We start from the raw sequence: 21,315 nt of genomic DNA, 5'->3' as shown, positions 1-21,315 counted from the left end.
CATATAAGTACCAAAAATCGAAAAACATCGATAACAGAAATTGGACTTGAGAAAATCTTATCTTTTGTGTCACATTCAATCATCTTATGCGGCAGGTCAGTGACAATCTTAACCAACACTTCTTACCCTCTTTCGCTCTTTCACACATAGTGTGACTCATTCAAGTACATCACAGTCCCTCAAGCACCCCAGTCTCTGATATCTAACCAAAAAAAAAAAAAACAACTTCAAGCTGACCTTTGCCTGCCTTTGCCGACATCATCAAAACCACAACCAATTGAATAATTGTCTACAACTGGAGAACTCAAGAACACCCGGCCTCCCTCCAGCATGGTGGAATGTCTTTATGCGTCCCTCATCGCGACTGGGCCCTGGGCAGATCTGTTCGCCGTAGTTAGTAATGGTCGACGCGAGCGTGCGCGCTTATCTAAATGCGAGTTCCCATGCTCGGACGCCCCATTCGGTGCAGCAACAAGCTCAGTTTATCGCTGCGTGCCTGCGGGAAATGTTCTGTGGAAAACCTACGCCAGCATGGCCAACATTGTGTGCATTCTTTCCAGCTTGGTGATCTTGCTTGCAGTGCCGCGCTCGGTGGATATGGTAATGGCACGGAAACGCGTCAAAAGATTGGCTGCGCACGGGAGGTTTCGGTGCTCAGGGGATGTGTCGTTTCTGTTTTCTACACCTCCACTATCGTGTCTTACAAACAGCGCCTGTTTAGCATCGACTACGACAACAACACCTTTGTGATGGATGGTAAACCCTTCCAGTACGTGGCCGGCTCGTTCCACTACTTCCGCGCGCTGCCCGAAAGCTGGGCATCCATCTTGCGGTCGATGCGGGCCGCCGGTCTTAATGCAATTACAACGTAAGTGTAAACAATGCACTGTGATCAAGATTTTTAATGTCCCCGGGAGGGAGAATGATTGGGGTGCATTATCTCGCACAATTGAACGATGACAGCGATCGTCGTGAAGGAAGGATTTAGCGTCAGTAGGGAAGATACAAGCACTGAGGGGGGACGATAAGACTAGCCAGTGATAAGACGCGTTTAGTTTGGCATAATTGAATACGGTCATTCACCGATTGCGATATACGTCCAACTCTCAATTTCTACCAGGTACGTCGAATGGTCCCTACACAACCCAATGGAAGGTGTATATCACTGGCAAGGAATGGCCGATATAGAGCATTTTATCGAGCTAGCTGATAACGAAGGACTGTACGTTATTCTACGCCCCGGGCCATACATTTGCGCTGAGCGGGATATGGGCGGATTCCCGTCATGGTTGCTACACAAATATCCCGACATACTGCTGCGAACGAACGATATCAGTAGGAACTGATCACTCGTACCCGATTGCTTTACACTCATGTCCTGTCCTTTCTATCGACCCTCTCTCTCTCTCTCTCTATCTCTCTCTCTCTCTCTCACCAGGGTATCTGCGGGAGGTACGGACCTGGTACGCTCAGCTGCTATCCCGACTGCAGCGATTCCTCATCGGTCAGGGTGGTCCGATCATCATGGTGCAGGTGGAGAACGAGTACGGCTCGTTCTATGCGTGCGATCACAAGTACCTGAACTGGTTGCGTGACGAGACGGGTATATGCGAGCTTGAAAATGTCACCAGCTTTTTCTTATGCAAACTGTATCTCCTTCACTAACAACCAATTAGAAAGATACGTGATGGGTAATGCGGTACTGTTCACCAACAATGGACCAGGGCTGGAGGGATGCGGTGCTATAGAGCACGTTCTTAGCTCGCTTGACTTTGGACCGGGAACAGGTAGAACGTCTTTTCCACCCACAGACACAAATCCCTAAAGCGTTGCATTGAATATACTTCTACAGAGGACGAAATTAATGGATTCTGGGCCACGCTGAGGAAAACCCAGCCGAAAGGACCGTTGGTCAATGCGGAGTACTATCCGGGATGGTTAACGCACTGGCAGGAATCTCATATGGCTCGCACCGATACCAAGACGGTCGTGGACAGTTTGGACTTTATGTTACGTAGCAAGGTAAATGTAAACATCTACATGTTTTATGGAGGAACGAACTACGGGTTTACGGCGGGAGCTAACAATATAGGTGCGGGAGGATACGTGGCGGACATCACTTCGTACGATTATGATGCTCCGCTAGACGAATCAGGTGATCCAACGCCAAAGTATTTCGCTCTTCGTGAAACGATTTTGAAGTACTTCCCCAAGCCCGATGTGCCTGTTCCAGAGGCGGGTTAGTATTGCACAATATTCACAGACATTCGACAACAGCTAACACGGTACGAGTTTCTTTGTAGCACCGAAAATCCAACTTCCACCCTTGACAATGATGCGACTGGGAAGCCTACTTGAACCCTCACTGCTGAACCGTCTCTCCACACAAACCGTCACCGCTCATCTGCCCATGTCGTTCGAGGCGTTAAACCAAATCTCCGGCTTAGTGCTGTACGAGGCACTCATACCGGACGACATCAAGACGGACCCACGCAAACTCATCGTCGAGGGTGTGCACGATCGGGGCTACGTGTTTGTTGGCGATCAGTTCGTTGGTGTTCTATCGCGCGAAAACCAAATCAACACACTTCCGGTCGCGCTGGATGCCGGTCAAACGTTGCGCATTTTGATCGAGAACCAGGGACGTATCAACTTCGGCATTGCGAACGATTCGAAAGGAATTGTGGAAAAGGTGTACGTGAACATGCGGGAATTTTTCAACTGGACCATGTACAGTTTGCCGTTAAGTGATTTTAAACCGATCGTACATGCCATAAGGCATCACCGGAAGCAGCAACGGAGACATAACGGGGGCACTGATGTGTCGAGGGGTACTCCAATGTCCGTATACTACTCGATTTTTGACATCGAAGGAAATCTCACGGACACTTACCTCGATCCGTCCGGATGGGGCAAAGGTGTGGTTTTTATTAACGGGTTCAACATTGGCCGCTATTGGCCAACGGTTGGTCCGCAGGTAACACTATACGTGTCGAAACATTTGCTTACACCGAAAAACAATTACCTTTCCATTATCGAGTATCAGAAGGAGTTTGAATCGATTCCATCGTTAAAGTTCTCCAAAACGCCGATATTTAACTGAGCTGACGGTAGCTCACAACCAGCCAGCAGTAATCTTCAAACGGTCAGTTCAAGCGGACGTTATCTCTCTTATCGTTCATCGTGTTGATCGACCTGGTTTCGATTCGTTCCACTGAAATGTCTATTGCTGCAACTCCCTTAACTTAGCCGCCGCCGCTGTAACTAAGTAGTTAACCAACGCACGAGTAATTCTTACAAAGTACAATAAACTAAATATACATTTCCGTTGGGAAACACGTGTCTTCATTTGAAAACGAAACGATCAAGACGTGTTCGTAAGACAAAACACACGACGCATCATCACCAACGTCGATGTTGCAATGGTGTAACACCTTTCCGGAATGCTCATAACCTCCCCAGGCCGGGACACATTTCTGCATATTCTATCAATTAATCTGCTTCTATATAAAACTGTCTATGGCTGTTGGACAAAATGCACCTCATCCCTATGGTACAATCGTTCGTCTCGCGCGCTGCACACTGGAGTGTGGCACAACATGAACAAAGGGAGCCTGTTCTGATTAGCCGGCGGGGGCTTCCTATGATAAGCCTTCACCGTTGATGGCTCGCTGGCAGGTTGTTGTTTAGACCCGGTACGAATCGAATCGGTCGGTTAGTAGCAGCGTACACCTGGAACGCTGCGGTCCGTTCGTTACGGTTAGAGCTCCACAGTAGGGAGTTCTTTCTTTCGGATATTTCAAATCGAACAACGTAACTCTATTTTTCTTAGAATGTTCGGTGAATCGTGAAATACGAATCAAAATTTAAAAAAAAATTGATCCAGAACGGTGATTTTCTTGACGTGCTGTTGTTCCTGTCGGATCTTGAATCGTGCGTGAAATCAATTCCTCCTGTGGGGTTTTAAGTGTGGGTGGACCCGGAATTGATGTGTAGGACAGAAGAGAAGCGAAAAACAAAAACCACATTAACTCCAAAGTACAACCGGTTTGCTGGAGGCATCTTTTGCACCGCTTATTATTCTCATTTGCAATCCCTGCTATAAACCCGGGTCAGAGCGGCCCGAACGTGCCCGCCGATCAGTCGTGCGCTCAGTCGTGGTGCTGCCAGTATATTATCGCCGCTCCTAAACTCATCCCAATTCCAAGTGAGATAGATTTCACGATGAACGGCTATCTGGTGCTGCTGCCGTTAGCACTGTGCCTTTGCGGTTTGCCGTCGATTGATGCTGTTCAACCGGGTGTAAGTAGTTGCCGTTGCCGAACTGTTGATCAGAATCGAAGGTGGTAAATGTTAGCAATCCTTGCAGCGAAAGTTCGATATCGACTTCCAAAACGATACCTTCACCAAAGATGGTCAACCGTTCCAGTTTATTTCGGGTTCGTTTCATTACTTCCGTGCGCTGCCCGAATCATGGCGCCACATCTTGCGTTCGATGAGGGCGGCTGGATTAAACACTGTCATGACGTAAGTATTGAGAGAGTGGCATCAAATGAGACAAACTATCTAAAGTGGCTGAACGCTTAAATACGCCTTAGTTACATCGAATGGTCACTACACGAACCGATGCCGGGCCAGTACCAGTGGGAAGGCATTGCAAATCTGGATGAATTCATAGAGATAGCTAAAAGTGAGAATTTGTATGTCATCTTGCGCCCCGGACCGTACATCTGTGCCGAGCGTGATATGGGTGGATTCCCACACTGGTTGCTAAACAAGTATCCTACCATCAAGCTACGAACGTATGACAGAGGTTCGTGCAAGTCTAGCTGATACTTCTTCCAGACACACAAATATCTCTTAACATATTCTTAACCGGCAGACTATTTGAGGGAAGTCCAAAATTGGTACAACCAACTAATGCCTCGCATTGTACCGCATCTGTATGGCAATGGTGGGCCAGTGATTATGGTTTCCATCGAAAATGAGTACGGATCGTTTCATGCCTGTGATGGGCAGTATATGCAGTTTTTGAAAAATTTAACTGGTAAGAGTGCGTCCGAATTTCTTATTCCTTATAATTGTTCCATATTAATCAATTTCGAATTTCGATTCTCTCCAGTTCACTTTGTACAGGATAAAGCCGTACTGTTTACAAACGATGGACCGGAACTTTTGAAATGTGGATCGATCCCCGGAATTCTACCCACGCTCGACTTTGGAATTAGTAATACATCTCCATTTTGTATATATTTCTTTTGCTTATTACATTTTCCTTTCCGTTCCTTTTCAGCAACCAACCCGAATGCATTTTGGCAGCAGCTGCGAAAATATTTACCCAAAGGACCGTTGGTCAATGCGGAGTACTATCCCGGCTGGCTAACACACTGGATGGAACCGACAGCACGTGTTGATGCTGGAATGGTCGTCAGCACGCTAAAGCTCATGCTTAATCAGAAGGCTAACGTTAACTTTTACATGTTCTTCGGTGGTACCAACTTTGGCTTTACTGCCGGTGCAAATGATGTCGGTCCGGGGAAGTATAGTGCCGACATTACGTCCTACGATTACGACGCACCGCTAGATGAGGCCGGAGATCCAACGCCAAAGTATTTCGAAATCCGGAAGGTTTTGCTGGAGGTATGGATGTTCGTATGTGATTGTAGTAGATCGGTCTCTAACAGAATTGTTATTCCGACAGTACTTTGGAGATCCTGGTGTACCAGCCCCACAAAAGCTACCCAAAATGGCGCTTGATACGGTATGGCTGGAACGGCGTGGATCCATGCTATCGAAACACGGTCGAACAATGCTCGCCAGCCGAATGGTTGCTGCCGCTCAACCGGTCTCATTCGAAGCCCTTAATCAGCATTCCGGGTTTCTGCTGTATGAAACAACACTCCCGACCGGGTTGAACCGTGATCCTTTCACGCTCAAGGTGGAACATCTTCACGATCGTGCTTACGTGCATGTGGATGGGGTTAGTAATTTAGCTTTCCTTCGCTGGTAATTTTCACACCAATAATGTCCTCTTTTTCTTACAACAGACTTTTTACGGTATACTGTCACGCGAAACGAACGTTAACACGATCCCATTGAGCGTGGGGCTTGGCACGAAACTTCAGCTACTGGTAGAAAGTCAGGGACGCATTAATTACAACATACCGAACGATTTCAAGGGAATTCTAGGCTCCGTAACGGTTGATGCAAAATCGCTCTACAACTGGACCATCACGTCTTTCCCGCTGGACAGCTATCGATACTTGGAAAACTTTTTGTCGCAACAACCCACCGAAAAGGATGATCTGGTTGGAGCTGGAGCACAAATTTATTATGGTAGCTTTACGATCAATACCGACACGATCCACGATACCTATCTGTATCCAAATGTTTGGGGTAAAGGATTGGTATTTATCAACGGTTTCAACTTGGGCCGCTATTGGCCGTTGGCTGGACCGCAAATAACGCTTTATGTGCCGAGACATATTCTGAAACAGGGAAACAATCAGCTCGTCATGATCGAATACCAGCAACACATCCAGCATCCTTACCTGCAGTTTATTGATAAGCCAATATTTACTTAAATAATTAAGCTAAAGGGATTAACTCCAGATTTTTAAACCCAAAATACGATTGTCGGATTTTTGTCATACGTCTGCATTAAAATACATTACTATTAAATTGAATGAATGATTACTTTAATAGTACATATGCTCTATCAAATGGCGGAAAACGTCTCTCTTTTTTTCTTAATCAGATCACATTACAGCGATAACATAAAGATTTGGTCTTAAAATATAGGTAAAGATTTCCGGTAAACAAACCCAACCGCCAGAGCTCCGGATATAAGTATTAACGGTAGGAACATTACCTTGCGTTTGGAAGTTCTTTCACACTCTGCTGGCTCGTTCAGCGCCGATCGAATGTCGTCCAGCTTTACATTTATTTTATCGATTGCCTGCTGGCAAAAATCCGTTGTATAAAACCGATCCTCCAACAGCACATTGTGCGGAAAGGATGCTTGTGTCTTCAGTTGAATTAACCGTATCATACAGCTGATCGCTTCCAGATGCTCCAAACTGTTTTTGAAGACTGTTTCTGCGTAACGTTGCGGAATAAACTCGTCCCGGAGCACACTAGGGTAGAAAGGGTTAAAAACCAGCGTCCAATTAATACACTTAATGTAAGGAAAATACAGTTTCGATACATACCGGTCATACAGCCGTTGCTGGTTCGACAGCGAGGATAGTTCAGCGAGTATTTCTTTTATCGCCTTACTGTTCGTCAAACCCATTTCACGCAAATCCTCCTCCACCAGGCCACTGAGTTGGCTGTACCGGACACCGCATTGTCTATGGGAAGATTCATATTGCGTGTGATTCTTGATTGCCGGACGATGCAAAACAAGTCGACCTACCGTAATACTTCGGTGAGATTTTCAGTATCGTGATTTACGCTACTGAGCAGGATCGCAACCGGATCATAACACTCAGTCAGCACATCATTCTCCGTGCCATTTTGAACCTTTCCGTTCATTTTACAAAGTTTTTTGATAAACGAAACCGGCGCACAATTTTACCTCGCCGTGTAAAATGGAAATCAAAACAAATCAACACACGGTTTATAGTTGCGTGGTAAACCAAACACTGGCTGTATACACCTTGTGTGCTGTGCCAAATGTCACAGCCGTCAGATCGTCCATTCGTGTCGGCGTAGTTTGTTTGTATGAAAAGTTTCGTATTTTGCTAAAGTTTATTTGGTGTTGCAGCAGAATTTGTTATTTTCCGTGTTTCATGTAGCATATCCGTGTTAATTCTATTCTAAAAGGTAATTGTTTGGTAGTTAGTTTTGTTAATACCGCCCGAACGTAGTGTTTGCACGCTACTGCATGGTGCGCAATTGTCCTTTTCTCGATGGCATCGAGCAGGAAGCCCGATGACGAAAATCACGTATTCTTCGTTTTACGTACAATTGTTACTGATTAATACGCTTTTTAAATGTCCTTGTTTATGGCATAGCTAAAGTTGCTCACCCGTTCCCCGGGGTGTGTCGTCGTCGATAGCCATCATGATAGACGATCCGCACTTTATCGACGCCATGGTGCAGGAGCTTAAGTCTCAAGGTCTTTTCGATCAGTTCCGGAAAGAGTGTTTGGCGGACGTGGACACGAAGCCAGCCTATCAAAACTTGCGGCAGCGCGTGGAAGGCACGGTGAACAAGTTTCTCGGCCAGCAGGAATGGTCCGATAACATACGGTACAAAAATCAACTGAGAGACCAGCTGCGTAAAAACATCATCGAGTGAGTATGCAATTAATTTTCTTTTCGAGCGATATTAAATGAATTCCCCCTAACGAATGCCAATTGTGTGGCCAGGTCTGGATTTCTCGATGCGGGTGTGGAACGGATAGTGGATCAGGTGGTGAACCCGAAAATAGCTACCATCTTTCAGCCGAAGGTGGAAGAAATTGTGTACAACTATCTTGGAATCGAAAAACCAAAGTCATCGTTCAACGGGAATGAGCACCCCATCACACATGCCGAATCCTTGCTTGAAGATCTGGAAGCGGTAAGTCCGGATTCGGACAAAAAATCGGAAGGTTGCCTTACTCCTTCGCCACCACCGCAACCACCACAACCGCCACCTCCCGCTGAAGAACCGGACGAACACGTTGTGGAAAATATGGCAATCGATGAGGAGGAGCATGATGATGATGACCCGATGGATGAGTCAAAAGAGCCGGATGATTTTGAATCGCCCGCCTTCGAACCGCTCGAAATGCGTTCGCCGAGCAAAACGAAGGAAGAAACGAACGATTCCAACTCGTCCATCATCAGTGGGCTAACGTCGCAGGAATCGGTAAAAAGTTGCGATGATAGAGAGGACAGTCCGGTGCCTAAAACACCTACTAAGCAATTGAATGATGTGCCTACAAACAATGAGCAAGAAAATCTGACGACGAAAGATTCGGAGTTTAGTCAGGAAATTGCACCGACTAATGATTCTCAACTGTCGCAAGTGTCCAGCAATAGTCAACTACTGACGGGCACTGCCCAATCGTCTAGTGAAGAGGTGCAGCCTTCGGAAGAAAACGAACGACTGGACATTACGGAAGAGGCACAAATGCCTACACTGTTTAGCAGTTCAATGGACAAGGTGTCTTGCTCCAATGAGGGTGAAAATGAGGGCACCGAAGTAAGTAAGAAGATAACGTTCGATTTCAAGAAGGATGAGTATGATTTCGTCGGCACTGGACGCCCGTCAGCGATGGTTTGTGCTGTTGGTGATGAAAGTTTGGGTGATGCCAATCGAGATCGGGACCAAGAAGGTAAGAAATCGGGGCTGCTTGTAATGCTCATTTTTTATAATTAAATCATACCGTTACAGATGATAGCACGGCAACAGTCACTCCCACAGAAACTCCAACCGAAACACCCGAAAAATCCAAAGAAGCAGATCAGCCAAATCTTGCGCTGCAAGACGATGAGACGTCCCAGTCGGAACATTCACTTAAGATATGTGAAGACACGTTCAGTGATGATAATACAAAAGATTCACGCTCAGACGATGGTCAAGTAGTGGCGCAGGACAGTCCATCGAAGGTAAAAGGCCTGTCCGATGCCAGCAGTTGCAGTGTGAAGAGCGACCAGGGTGCAAAGAATATTCCCTCAAGTCCTGTAGCAAAATGTGCTGAATTGGCAAACGAGACAGAGCAAGAGCCGAAGAAGGAGGAGGAAGAAGTGAAGGAAAACGAAGACAAAATCGATGAAGAGGGAGTTGTTGAGGAGAAGGAGAAGAATGACATCGACCCGAACAAAAATGATGATGATCACTATCAGGAGCGTAACAAGCATCCAAACAACAACCGACGATCGAGCGATCGTGATTCGGAGGATGGAAATGATAAGCACGGAGGTGGATCTGGTGGTCCACCACCACCTCCAACCGATGGTAATGCGTGCACCGAGGACAAGTTACCCGCTTCGCAGGAATCCTCGGAGAATCCACCTGAAAAAGAAAAGACCCCTCCAAAAGATGCTGGCGACACGGTGCAATCACCGACCTCTAGCAAGAAAAGTGATCGAAGCTACCGCTCAGTGACACCTGTTGGTGGTCGTACACCGATCGATTCATCCTCGTCCGGCATCCAATCGGGCGACGATTCGGAGAAAAGTCCGGAAACGTTGAAATCGTACAGCAAACCGGAATCGATCGTACTTCCCGTACAGCCGGTCGTGATCGATCAAATGCTTACCAGTGCGGATGATTCGAAAATCGAGCGTCTGTTAAACGGCGAAACACAAACGAACGATGCCACGCTGGAATCGTTGCAGCGCCAGTGGCAATCAACGGAGGGCAAGATACGGAAGCCAATATTCGCTTCCAATTTCTTCGAGGCGCGCCGTCTAGTAAGGGTACGCAAGAGGATCCATCGTCACGAACAGAAATGCCGCGAAAAGGCACTGGCGATGGCGAAAAAGTACATCAACGAAAACAAAGCATTCGCCGGACGGGTTATGGAGGATCAGGGGATCGAGCTGGAGTTTGTATGCGATGGGAAACGAAAGTCACCGGGACCGATGATATCTTCACCAGTGCCGAAGGTGGAACCACCCGCATTGGAGGAGATTGTGCCACCGGCACCGATCACCGATCCGGAGCTGTTGTACTTCCCTGAAGAGCAAGAAGTATATCAGTTCGATGAACAGCATTTGAATTTTTTGCGCTCGAAAACGGACGGCGTAACGTTTGGAAAGAACTTTAAGGTACAACACCTCAGTACGATAATTTGTTCGCTTACCGTCGCTACCGCACCAACGCCGAGAGTCTCCAAACGACCTACAACGAGTGCGTTCGGGAGTGCGAAGATGAAGCGTACCGAGGCATTGAACGGTGTAACGAAAAAGCTTGATCTGAGTGCAGAGGGTGGGAAAAATGGGACCAGTTTGGCAATGGGCAAACAACGATCCATCAGGAACCGATTGGTAGAGAAAAGCACTCCCCCATCCGTGGGAACGGATGGTTAGGATAGCTTAGTAGGTCCTAACAGGATCAAACCTCCAGTGTTTACAGTTTTGTTAACGTATATATTTTTTTGAGTAGTAGGGGATTTTTTGTCAGTTGAATTTGTAGTTTGGGAATCAATAAACGTATAAATTTGGATCTATACATTCCATTTCCAGTGAAGATTGATTGAAGAAGTTTAATAGATATCTCCTTACTCATTCGCTTATCTACTTAATTGCACTACTGACCGAATAAATTTTTAATCTTTGAGAAAATCTTTGAGTCGAGCGAAAAGTCGTGCAAAGAGTCGCAAGGCTACATCCAGCCCGTTAAGTCTTTTTACGTCGTCTAAGTCCGTAGTAGGCTCAATTAGGGAAGAGGTGATACGTCCGCCAGGCAAATGGAATTTTTATATTGGCAGAATACGACAAAAGTCTGTGTTGGCGCGTTTTACATCAATTCCTTGGCTTCCCAGAAGACATTGACATCATCGGACGGACATCGGTGGCGGTGTGAAATGCATACACCGAATGAAACGCTGATAGCTAATAGGAGCCTGTGATCTTGCTAAAGCACGACTTGAAATCAGAGTATTAAATGACGGCGGTGATTTCGAAGAGTTCTGCTATCTACGATCTTATTTTCGGACAATTGAAGGACATTGTGGAGGGATCGTTCCCACTAAAGGTTTCAACAACTCCTGTGATCCAGAAGACTCCAACAACATACGATCTATCGACTGTAGTCCTCTACGAGTAAGAATCCTGGACAATGTCACGAGACGTAGAGCAGTACAGGGATCTCGTTGACTGGATCAGATAGTGTAGAATTTGTCGGAGATCGGATGCAGCCCTAAACCTAGGTTTCCTTTAAACCCTAAGCAGGTCAAGAAGAAGTGTTTGATATAGCTATCCTGAACATATAAGATCAAATTCCTCAACATTGTATGCATTTCTGTTTATTTCTCATTACGTAACACAAAATAAGCAAAAAACATGTTACAAACATTTCTTAAACCTAGGACACAGACAGACTTCCAGACAAGGTAAACTTACATATCTCCCTACCACTCTGCTATTCATCGTGTTCGCGGTATTACTAATAAGAAGCGTCCTATCTCGTTTTGGTTCCACAATCTCGCTATCGCATTATCTTTGCTCCACACTATTGCTACAAACTTCTTGTCTGCCGCAAATTACGTACCTCTAATCTAATCCATTTTGTTACTTTAAAAGAAACACACACTCTTGCACTCACATAGAAAATCAAACACGGTAGCAGATTTCAGCAGGCATTGGCAGCTTCGACAAATAGCCTTCCGTTCGTATGTAACAAGCTCTATGTACAAGGGGAAAAATAGAAGAAGCATCCACCCCACGGGCTGATTAAATAGTGTGTTCTTTCCGTTCGACGTCCGGACGGGGTTGAGCAAAATTCGGGGAAAATACCGTGTTTTGCACCTTCTTACAAACTACCATCCTAATATTTAGATGCGGGGAGTGTACGGGGAATTTGGGGGAAAAAGGGTGAAGGAGAGCATAAAACTTACATCCCAGCGTGTAGCCCTGTTGGTTTCGTGTTTAAATACTATCGATAGCTGCTACCCAAAACTTAATTCCCATCCCCGTTTGCTTAATCCGTACCCGATCTACACTCCTCCGGTCCGAACTATTTCTTTATCTTCAACCCGAGCAGGCATAGTAATAGTAAGCTTATTATCCACACGCCCACCGCACCGTATCCCATGTAGACCTGGGAGTTGGTAATGCTCCAGCCCTTCGTGAGTACGTTTCGTACCGCTATGGACGGTATGGTGAATGGGAAGCAGTATGCAACGTACTGCAGATATTGGGGCATACCCTCCAGTGGCCACAGAATACCTGGAAAATATGGCATGAAGTTAGTAGTAGCCTAGTAGCTGATGATGGGTAAAGATCATTTTACCGCATAGGATGATCATGGGATAGAAGCTACCAGTCGCCATAAAGTTGGCCGTGGAATGTGCATCACAAAAGATCGATATTAGTAGACCTGCAATAAGATCTGAGATCAGTATTCTAGTTTGACTACAATTTATTCCAACACCTACCGTAAAGCATTCCTGCAAAGCCCAGCAACATCAGCAGACCAACCACAGTGATGTTGCTACCTTGGTTCTGGGCATCGAAAAGAAAAGTGGCAAGCAGAATAATTTCTAGACACTGTAGCAGCATAATGGAGGTTTGAGTGATGATGTGCGCCAGCAATAATTCCAGTGCTGTGATGCCTATGTACCGAAAAGAGCAAAAAAAAGGGAGCATTTAAGAACATTAAGCACCCCAGAAAGTACCCCGAGATTGATCGCACACATACCAGCAACAATCGTTCGATCCCACACCCCCTCCAACCGGTCCGTGATGAAGATGGTGGCAGTAATCAGCGTGGCCAGAAAGAAGATCATCCTGCAAGAAACGAAAGCCGCAACCCCAGCACACCCCCTCCATTACACATCTGCTCATTAACGATCGGCGTAACCGCCATTACACTTACGTCATCACGACGCCCGGTGCCATGAAGTCGGTAAACTCTTCGTCGAACGTCCCGTACACGGGCGTCTCAAATGTGATTGGTATGTTGGCGAGCTGCTTGGGCAACCGGCAGTCGGACATGAGACTTTCCGCAAACTCGCGATACGTCTGCAGCAGCTTCTTCTCGATGAAGAACGTTATCTGCTGGTCCGACTTGTCCAGGTACACCTTAATCTCGGACGTGTGGAACGAACCGTCGTCCGCGTCCCGCACATTGTCCCGCACGTCCTGCAGCGATTCGGTAAAGTTTTCCGAGAAGTGAATGAACCCAAGAATCTTACCCTTCCGCGCATCGCGATACGCATCCTCGTACGTGTCGTAGTATTCCTGCGAAAAGAGTAGACGAACGATCAGTCGGTATAGTTCATTGGCCGGCTCGAAGTATTTAGTGTATTTCCCTACCTGTATCGCTACACTCCGATTAAGCTTCTCCATAAATCTACACGACACCTTGTACAGATCACAGTCATAGTCCTCGCGGTAGTAGGTGGTCATAAGTGACTCGTTGAAGCACTGCCGTATGTTTGTCAGCTCCTCGTTTACGATCCCTAGCCGGAGATCCTTCGGATTGCCACCGACCGCTACGTAGAAGCTTACCAGCTGAAATATCGGATACAGGAACAGGAAGACCATCCCACTGTTTCATGGCGTAAGGGAAACACCGAAAAGGAAAACAAAAGTCTCGGTTACATGTTTGCACTAAAAAGCTGAGCTGTAACAACACGATCGTCGGGTCGGGTTTTTGGGGCATCGGGTTTGGGAATTTGGGCTTAGGTTTTTTGGTCGATGGCAAGAGAAAGGTGGTAAAGAATGAACGAAACGTGCAGTGGGTGTTCGGTCGCGTTTAACGTTCTTTGTACCCTAGACGGCGTCATCTAGAAGAGAGGGCTTGGTCTGGAAAACGGGTAATTATGTTGTAGTTTAATTTTGGAAACCATTTCTTGTTAGGAGAGCGAACGCCTGATAGTATGCAATGTGGTTTTTCTCTTATAACAACCCAAGCGGCATTACAGCGTTTTTTCTTAATGATTCTCGTGGGCTTAACAGCGTAACCATGAATTTTATCAAACTTCTAATCTTCCACAGCTTTTATTCATTCTCGCTCTTCGCCTAGACTTAGGCGTTTTCGCGCACCGATTTTGTCAACTACGATCAGACTTCAAATGTGTTAGTGTGCCTGCAATAAGCATGTTGTTAAGATGTGCCTAAGTTCGTTGCCAGGATTTCATGTAGTCATCGTAAGCGACTAACGGAAACCGACAGCAATGACTGCATGCTGGACTCAAAAAAGGACTACGAGCGACGAAGGATCGATTGCTGCTATATAAGCAGTGCTCATCAGTAGCGAAAATATGTAGTGTGTGAGTACTGTTAAAACTGTCCCTGTACTTTTTAATCGAAATAAAAAATTCTTTAAAATAAATAAGTGCCTAATATAATGCATCCCGCACCACGTCCAATCGTCTGATGTACTCGTAAGTGTGTTTATTGAAGGCAATAATGAACGTCAAATTTTGCCAGCAATTTCACTTAGCATTTTCACGTTTAAAAGTTCACAAAGACAATATTTGCATACTTTCAGGAGTAATTATGCTGAAGAAAGATTAAGATATTTTTTTTGTTATGTCTCTTTTGTTAAATAAATTAGGAAATTTAATCATTGCATTATATACAAGTTTTTTGTACAACAAGGATGTTTTAGATTGTATTAGGTTCTTCAAAGTTTTTTTTGTAGTGAAAAACTTGAACACTAAATCAAAATATCTAAAAGCGTTACTAAAATTTGGATAAATAAATAAATAAATAAATAAATACATAAATAAATAAATGAAAATATAAATAACAAGATATCACAACAATTATCGCCATATTTACACATTAAAGATGTCATAAGTTTGGTAAGTGTGTGGTTAATAGTCTACGAATAGTTACTGAGTTATATTACAAGGAGAAGAAAATTTTGAACCCCCCCAGCATCGAAAGTCTCCAGTACAACACAACCCACAACAACACACAAGTGTCGCACTTTCTCGTGCGAATGTACGAAGTCATGTGTCTTTATGGTCCTGGTGCGTCCGTTGCTTGATCGATGAAACGTTCTATGAGAGATGGATAATGGAGATGGCGATGAAATGTAGTACAAATAAACGGTGTAAACATCATTCTGGGCACAGATTTGTCCACGCCCGTCACTCACCCATGTTCCCTTTCAAACAAGATCACACACGCACACACCTTTTCACTCATACAAACACACTTTTTTGAACGGAGAAGGGTTATTTGGTCAGGCCTTGATAGCGAAGGATATGGACGTTCCAATGCCACACAAGCCTACAACAAATGCCAATCTACTCACGCCGGTTGTCGGATCATCTGGAGGAAGTTCTTCGATAGCAGCGCGTTCATGCGCCGCCTGCTCGTAAAGCTGACCAGCTCCTTAATCGTGCTGGTAAGTGGTTTCCGCTTTTCCGCAAACAAACCTCCCCCATCTTTCGCCTTCTGTTCGTTTGTGGTCAGCGCCGGTATTACCTTCTTGAGGTCTTGTGTGCCCGCGATCGCCCGCAGCGTTTGCGTTTGGTGTGTCGTACGGTCGGCCTCCTCGGACGGGCCATGCTTCTGGCAGAGGTTGAGAAAGGCTTCCTCGAGCGATGTGCAGGAGAACCGCTCCAGGATGTTCATCGGTGTGTCCTCCGCGAGCAGTATGCCATTTCGCATCAGGCCAATCTGTGGAAAGAGTTAAACACGGTCACACGCTAGAAGATCGTGATCGTGTCCGCGGGGGTGGAAGAAGCGGCCGAAACCGGCGCAATACTTACAAAACCTGCCTGCTTTGCCTCCTCGATGTAATGTGTCGTTATAATCACAGCCATTTTGCTTGTACTGGTCGTTTCGACTAGGTACTGCCATATCTTTTCGCGCAACAACGGATCCAACCCGACGGTCGGTTCGTCCAGTATGAGCAGCTCCGGTTCGTGTACCATGGCGGCAGCGAACGAAACTCGCCGCTGTTGACCACCGCTACAGTTACCGACGTATCTATATGAACATTAAAGGGCAGTTAGTAGGAGCATTCTGCAAAATGGAGATCCCGCAACCGCACAAATTACCGATCATCGCCGGGCAGCTCGAGTAAATGCTTCAACAGTTTGTACCGTTCCCGAATCTTTTCCTTCGACATGCCGTATATTCTGCCGAAATAGTAGATCGTTTCTTTGATGGTGAACTCCTCGACGAGCGCGATGTCCTGTGGCATGTAACCGATCCGTGGACCCGGTACGCCCGAACCAGCTGTGCCGGGCGTACCGCCGAGTACGTTAATTTCGCCATCGTTAAGAAACTTTCGCCCCACGATACAGGACAGTAGTGTGGTTTTGCCGCAACCGGAAGCACCGAGCAGTCCATAGCTGAAAATGGAGGAATTTTAGGTAATTGTTACTAATTGATGCTAATGCCAAAACATCTCTTAATGGCTATGAGGCATCCTGAAAGTAAAAAAAATGCTGGAACTCTCTAGGAGTTGGGCTTGGACACAAAAAAAATCACGTCGAGCATTAGTAAGTTTGTTTCGCTTTGAGAAATTTAATGATCATCTCAGATCATCAGACTGATACAGGTTTTTCACAAAAAATCCAAAATAAACTATTATTAAACTCGGTTCGTTACGGTTCATAATAATGTCTCAATAAATGAATCAGTTTCTGATAAGTCAAAGGCATTGTATAGGCCACAGATGAGTATTATCATGGACTTATATGAACGCAAAAATTACCTTAAACTAGTTTTCCAGAGCCATAGGAACCAAATATAAATTTGTCGGACTTTTTTAAGTTCAAAGAACGTCTATTTTTAGAAAATATGTTCTTCTGTTAAAATTTGCCCATAGGTTCGCAATCGGGCTTAACCTGAGCACGTTAAAATTGTCATGCTTGAGATCTAGAAGAATCAACTAACGCATAATTTTTTTCAGCATTCGTTTCGTGTAGATGATTGCACCACTTCCCACTCTTTGTAATATTTTTTATGAAGGTGACAACTTTTGGGAAACTCCTTGTGCTTGACTATAAATCTGGCAGACCACTATAATCGGGTCTTTACTATATAGTGTACGTACGTCACAGTTGATGATCGGACAGCATTACCAAAATATTTGAAGGTGTAAACTGAGCTGTAAATTTGTACCACAACTTCATCTGCAATGCTCATGATCACACTAAATACCTTCTCTTGGCAGCCAAAATGACCGCACGTGCCTCAGCCGACCAAAGGTTAAGTAATCAGCAGCGAGAAAAAGCGAAAACGACTTAAAAACCGATCGATTAGAAGGAGGTCATAGTGGGCAAAGGCCCCAAAAAGTGAAGCGAAAAACCTAATCAACCCCTACACAGACTCTTCTGACTCATATCCTTCCCACCCCACATAGTGCCCGCCGCCTTGGGGGCAATGAGCCTATCTGAAGGTCTTCCAGTGAATTTTGAGACAGTTGTTGTTTCTTGTCGACCACACTAACGAGCACCCACTAGTGAGCAGGGTTAGTGTACCGTTGTTTAGTAGATGATAGTGCATTCAGTGTTGAGCACCGGCTTGAACGATTTCCGCTGCTGTTCAACATAAAAGAAAGGGAGTTTTGTTTTTAACTCCACTGTTGTGTTTCGCCTAGCCGCTTCCAGGAGGTTCTATTTTTTTGGGGCCACATTACATTATCTCACGGTCTCGTTTTTGGGCACTCACTCACACACCGGTAAAAGCGATTTGAAATGGGTCAGAGTGGACCGACGGATCCGTCGGACTAAATTAATGATACCTATTAATTAACGCGAGGGAAGGAGACATAGATGCTTGTGGAGGGTGGTGGTGACTCGTTGTCACCGTGGCTCGTGTTGCGGTAAGAATGGAGATATTAATCCACGGCTGTTGCGCAAACGTTAAAACAATGCATTTACAACATCTACACACAAAAAAGAGCCGTCTTTGGCGATTACGATGACGTACCAGGGCGACCAGGGTGACACAATTGGTGCCAGTGTGTATGTCTAGTAACGCAGTGTTAAAGTGGTCGACCACTCGAGGTAAGTGTGTTTTAATAATGTAGCGCGTACTGCTAATTAATGCCTAGATAAAGAACTCTTTTACGGTAATCGATCGTAATTACATCCACTATCGGCCACGGTAGCAAATTCGGCTCGAAAAACGGGCTTTTATAATATTTACCATACTGATTATCATTAGCGTCCAAATTCAGTGTGTCGTATCCGTCCAGCTCCTACATTTTCCCTATTCCCAAATCTTCCAGAAAACCAGTTTTCTATGACACAGTGCCCACGATTGGGGTTCATAAATCGAAAAAACCCACCACCGTCCGTTTATGTAACTGGGGCTATTTTGGCAATAGCAACACCCCTCAGAAAGTGCTACGTTCAAAAGAAAAAATCAGTCAAACGCCCCAAAACATCCCTGTTGAGGTTTTTCGATGATGGAATTTCAAATATATCGAATGGATGATGTAGGGGTTTTCAGCACAGTCTCTGAGATGATCATTAAATTTCTTTCTAGCTGGTTCTCCACAACCCATTCATCATCGTTGAGTCTTCAGGCGAAGATATGTCCTTTGCTGTCTTCTTTTCTACCCCAACCATTATGACGAGGCCCATAAGGAAGACTGCGCTATGCTCATCGAAATGTCGTCGCGTACATGGAACGCGTGGCCTTGACATGTACTTTTCACATACGAAGATAATGTGTTACTTTTGTCCATTTCTCGCTTTCGTGCACGTAAGAAGCAAGAAAAAGGGGAACGCCACACTCACATCACACTCACTCATAGAAGGACACATCATTTGCATGTTCCACACCTTATAAGGGAATCTCCCCCAACCCCAAAGGTTACTTAATTTTCTAGTAAGCTCTCATCCGCCAGAAAGCTCTTCTTGCTGCAACAAACAAGAGCATCACCCGTCCATTGTTGCGTGATCTTCATCATTTACGTATGAACTTGAGCCTCGATACCGCACATCTCCAACAACACCCCAACGTCCTGCCGGGTTGCAATCGAAATCAAAACAGAACGTGAACACGGTTCGTGCCTGTATAATTTCCTAACGCGCGACGAATCCTCCGGCCGGACACCCGGCTGGGAAGGAAACACCCGCCGCGATTCCATTCGAAGGGCAAGTGAAAACGGCTTTCGCTTCTGATAGTCTTTCAATCGATTGTCGAGATACACGTGTGTGTTTGTGTTTTAAAAAAGCGAAGTGGACACAAAAACAGAACCAACCGTAGATCGTGTCGCCGAGGGAGAATTTGTCGTTGACCATGAAACTGCTCCCCACAATGCCACTACACCCAAGGGGCCACCAATACCGGCCCCTTGCACTGGCGTCAACATCGCCGACCGTGTTTGAGGCACATTTTGTGTAATACTAGCGACCTGGAGGACGCCCACCTGGCTGGCCCCGATGTGTAGCACAACGGTTCAGATCCTTGGAAATCACACTTGAACTTCAACTTTAGCCTTCAAACAGGAGCAAGCTTTCCATAGCGCGCATCCATCTTTCTACGCGCGGAAGATCACCTTCATGTCCGGGCGTATTGTTGCGTCCCATCGTGATTTCCCTTTTGTGGAACCACTCTAGCACGAACAAGTGGTGCCAATCGAGGGCTTTCGATTGGTGTTCATTAAAAATTCTCTCACCCCACACAATTCAACTCATCACCGCTCAGAAAACCTGCCGGACCGGTGCCGGTCCGGAGCAAGTGGACGAGCTAAACTGGCGCGAAAAGCAAAGGTAAAGAGAAGAATGTTTTACATAGAGTCCGGAACACCTGGCAAGCAGGAAAGGCATCACCAGGGACTACTTACATCGAGCCACGGGTAACGCTCATGTTGAGATGATTCAGAACGATCTTTTTGTTGGGATCGTTCGCTTTGCCATAGTATTTGTAGCCCGATATCACTTCCACCGCAGTCATCTTGGAGCCGTATCGTATGATGTCCGTTCGTCTTCTGGTCCTGCAAGAAGCAATAAAGAGAATGGGAAATTATAAGCCGGTTCAAGAAACTTTTTTTTGTTCAAGGACACTGCTCTTGCGGGAAGGTGGTCTCGATCAGCTCATACCTCAGAAACAATCATTATTGATAGTTTTAGCTTTTACCTTGCAAAAGCTCGCAGCTAGAAGGTGTTATCAGAGCTTATTTAGTCTCTAATTGCACTGGGTGCGTTGCGTTGTGTTGAGTCTATTTAGTATCCGATTGCTCTGTGCACACGCCCACCAATAGTTCGTCAATATTTGACGGTAAAGTAGTAAACATGGCAGCCATAAAATCGGCACTTCTAAAACAACACATTGGGGGTAGGATCGATCTCGCACGTGTATTTTGTGTCGGTTCTACTGATTAGCAACGGGGTGTGATACAAACAACAACGCTGATCACGTCCACTGCTCGACTACTCATTAGTGGAACTTTCATTCAACGCTTTCAACGTCTAGAATGAAATATGTCTACGGATATGAGAAAACCCGTTTTAGCCAATACGCTCCAGACACAGTAGAATGTTTGATGGCTGATTATTCTTATGTTAAAAGTGTGGGAGATCTATTTCTGATTTCTTGGTGAAACCCATTCACAAAAGAATGTGGAAGAATAATAAAAAGGATCTGAAGATCTTAATAATGCGTGTTGCGAAATGTTATTCTTGAACTGGATTGATGACCAGTTGAATAATGGATGATAAGCTTACTGGAT

At 45.5% G+C, this 21,315-nt stretch overlaps 7 protein-coding genes across 10 annotated transcripts in view; 3 read left to right on the top strand and 4 right to left on the bottom strand.

Moving 5' to 3' along the window:
• The window catches only part of LOC126558132 (E3 ubiquitin-protein ligase RING1), a 470,233-nt gene that overhangs the window by 331,592 nt on the left and 117,326 nt on the right, over nt 1-21,315 (bottom strand). The gene's annotated exons all lie outside the window — the stretch shown is intronic.
• LOC126559169 (MOB kinase activator-like 1) overlaps nt 1-21,315 on the bottom strand; it is a 284,421-nt gene that overhangs the window by 240,907 nt on the left and 22,199 nt on the right. The gene's annotated exons all lie outside the window — the stretch shown is intronic.
• Nucleotides 1-21,315, top strand: part of LOC126557706 (nucleolar protein 56) — a 357,328-nt gene that overhangs the window by 319,926 nt on the left and 16,087 nt on the right. The gene's annotated exons all lie outside the window — the stretch shown is intronic.
• Nucleotides 490-3,103, top strand: LOC126559816 (beta-galactosidase-like). The gene is made up of 7 exons (XM_050215989.1): nt 490-600; nt 711-868; nt 1,121-1,335; nt 1,439-1,603; nt 1,677-1,787; nt 1,853-2,239; nt 2,304-3,103. The coding sequence occupies exons 1-7, from the start codon at nt 532-534 to the stop codon at nt 3,101-3,103; spliced, it is 1,905 nt and encodes a 634-aa protein (XP_050071946.1). The 5' UTR covers nt 490-531.
• LOC126557413 (beta-galactosidase-like) lies at nt 4,218-6,584 on the top strand. The gene is made up of 8 exons (XM_050213182.1): nt 4,218-4,302; nt 4,370-4,527; nt 4,599-4,813; nt 4,883-5,047; nt 5,123-5,227; nt 5,294-5,640; nt 5,702-5,980; nt 6,048-6,584. The coding sequence occupies exons 1-8, from the start codon at nt 4,225-4,227 to the stop codon at nt 6,582-6,584; spliced, it is 1,884 nt and encodes a 627-aa protein (XP_050069139.1). The 5' UTR covers nt 4,218-4,224.
• Nucleotides 6,791-7,536, bottom strand: LOC126559139 (uncharacterized). Its single transcript, XM_050215254.1, has 3 exons — nt 7,418-7,536; nt 7,212-7,352; nt 6,791-7,136 (listed from the first exon to the last, which is right to left on the bottom strand). Exons 1-3 carry the CDS (start codon nt 7,534-7,536, stop codon nt 6,791-6,793), a joined length of 606 nt encoding a protein of 201 aa, XP_050071211.1.
• Nucleotides 12,529-20,545, bottom strand: LOC126557239 (ABC transporter G family member 20). The gene is made up of 10 exons (XM_050212945.1): nt 20,431-20,545; nt 16,682-16,978; nt 16,391-16,610; nt 15,931-16,298; nt 13,977-14,211; nt 13,537-13,901; nt 13,360-13,448; nt 13,097-13,273; nt 12,952-13,038; nt 12,529-12,887 (listed from the first exon to the last, which is right to left on the bottom strand). The coding sequence occupies exons 1-10, from the start codon at nt 20,538-20,540 to the stop codon at nt 12,676-12,678; spliced, it is 2,160 nt and encodes a 719-aa protein (XP_050068902.1). The 5' UTR covers nt 20,541-20,545; the 3' UTR covers nt 12,529-12,675.

Source organism: Anopheles maculipalpis, chromosome 2RL, assembly GCF_943734695.1.
Source record: "Anopheles maculipalpis chromosome 2RL, idAnoMacuDA_375_x, whole genome shotgun sequence".
Lineage (NCBI taxonomy): Eukaryota > Metazoa > Arthropoda > Insecta > Diptera > Culicidae > Anopheles > Anopheles maculipalpis.
The sequence above is the reverse complement of the archived record's forward strand: the minus strand, read 5'-3'. Positions and strand labels throughout refer to the sequence as shown.

What these genes read in the sequence shown, in the direction of transcription:
- LOC126557413 (XM_050213182.1), top strand. Translation starts at nt 4,225, where the DNA reads ATGAACGGCTATCTGGTGCTGCTGCCGTTAGCACTGTGCCTTTGCGGT. An exon ending in GCTACGAACGTATGACAGAG is followed by an intron (nt 4,814 to 4,882) that starts GTTCGTGCAAGT and finishes CTTAACCGGCAG; the next exon opens with ACTATTTGAGGGAAGTCCAA. An exon ending in CACGCTCGACTTTGGAATTA is followed by an intron (nt 5,228 to 5,293) that starts GTAATACATCTC and finishes GTTCCTTTTCAG; the next exon opens with CAACCAACCCGAATGCATTT.
- LOC126557239 (XM_050212945.1), bottom strand. Translation starts at nt 20,540, where the DNA reads ATGACTGCGGTGGAAGTGATATCGGGCTACAAATACTATGGCAAAGCG. An exon ending in CAGATGATCCGACAACCGGC is followed by an intron (nt 14,212 to 15,930) that starts GTGAGTAGATTG and finishes GCCATGAAACAG; the next exon opens with TGGGATGGTCTTCCTGTTCC. An exon ending in GGATCGAACGATTGTTGCTG is followed by an intron (nt 13,274 to 13,359) that starts GTATGTGTGCGA and finishes TTCGGTACATAG; the next exon opens with GCATCACAGCACTGGAATTA.
- LOC126559816 (XM_050215989.1), top strand. Translation starts at nt 532, where the DNA reads ATGGCCAACATTGTGTGCATTCTTTCCAGCTTGGTGATCTTGCTTGCA. An exon ending in GCTGCGAACGAACGATATCA is followed by an intron (nt 1,336 to 1,438) that starts GTAGGAACTGAT and finishes CTCTCTCACCAG; the next exon opens with GGTATCTGCGGGAGGTACGG. An exon ending in TGTGCCTGTTCCAGAGGCGG is followed by an intron (nt 2,240 to 2,303) that starts GTTAGTATTGCA and finishes GTTTCTTTGTAG; the next exon opens with CACCGAAAATCCAACTTCCA.
- LOC126559139 (XM_050215254.1), bottom strand. Translation starts at nt 7,536, where the DNA reads ATGAACGGAAAGGTTCAAAATGGCACGGAGAATGATGTGCTGACTGAG. An exon ending in AATCTCACCGAAGTATTACG is followed by an intron (nt 7,353 to 7,417) that starts GTAGGTCGACTT and finishes ATCTTCCCATAG; the next exon opens with ACAATGCGGTGTCCGGTACA. An exon ending in CAGCAACGGCTGTATGACCG is followed by an intron (nt 7,137 to 7,211) that starts GTATGTATCGAA and finishes TTTCTACCCTAG; the next exon opens with TGTGCTCCGGGACGAGTTTA.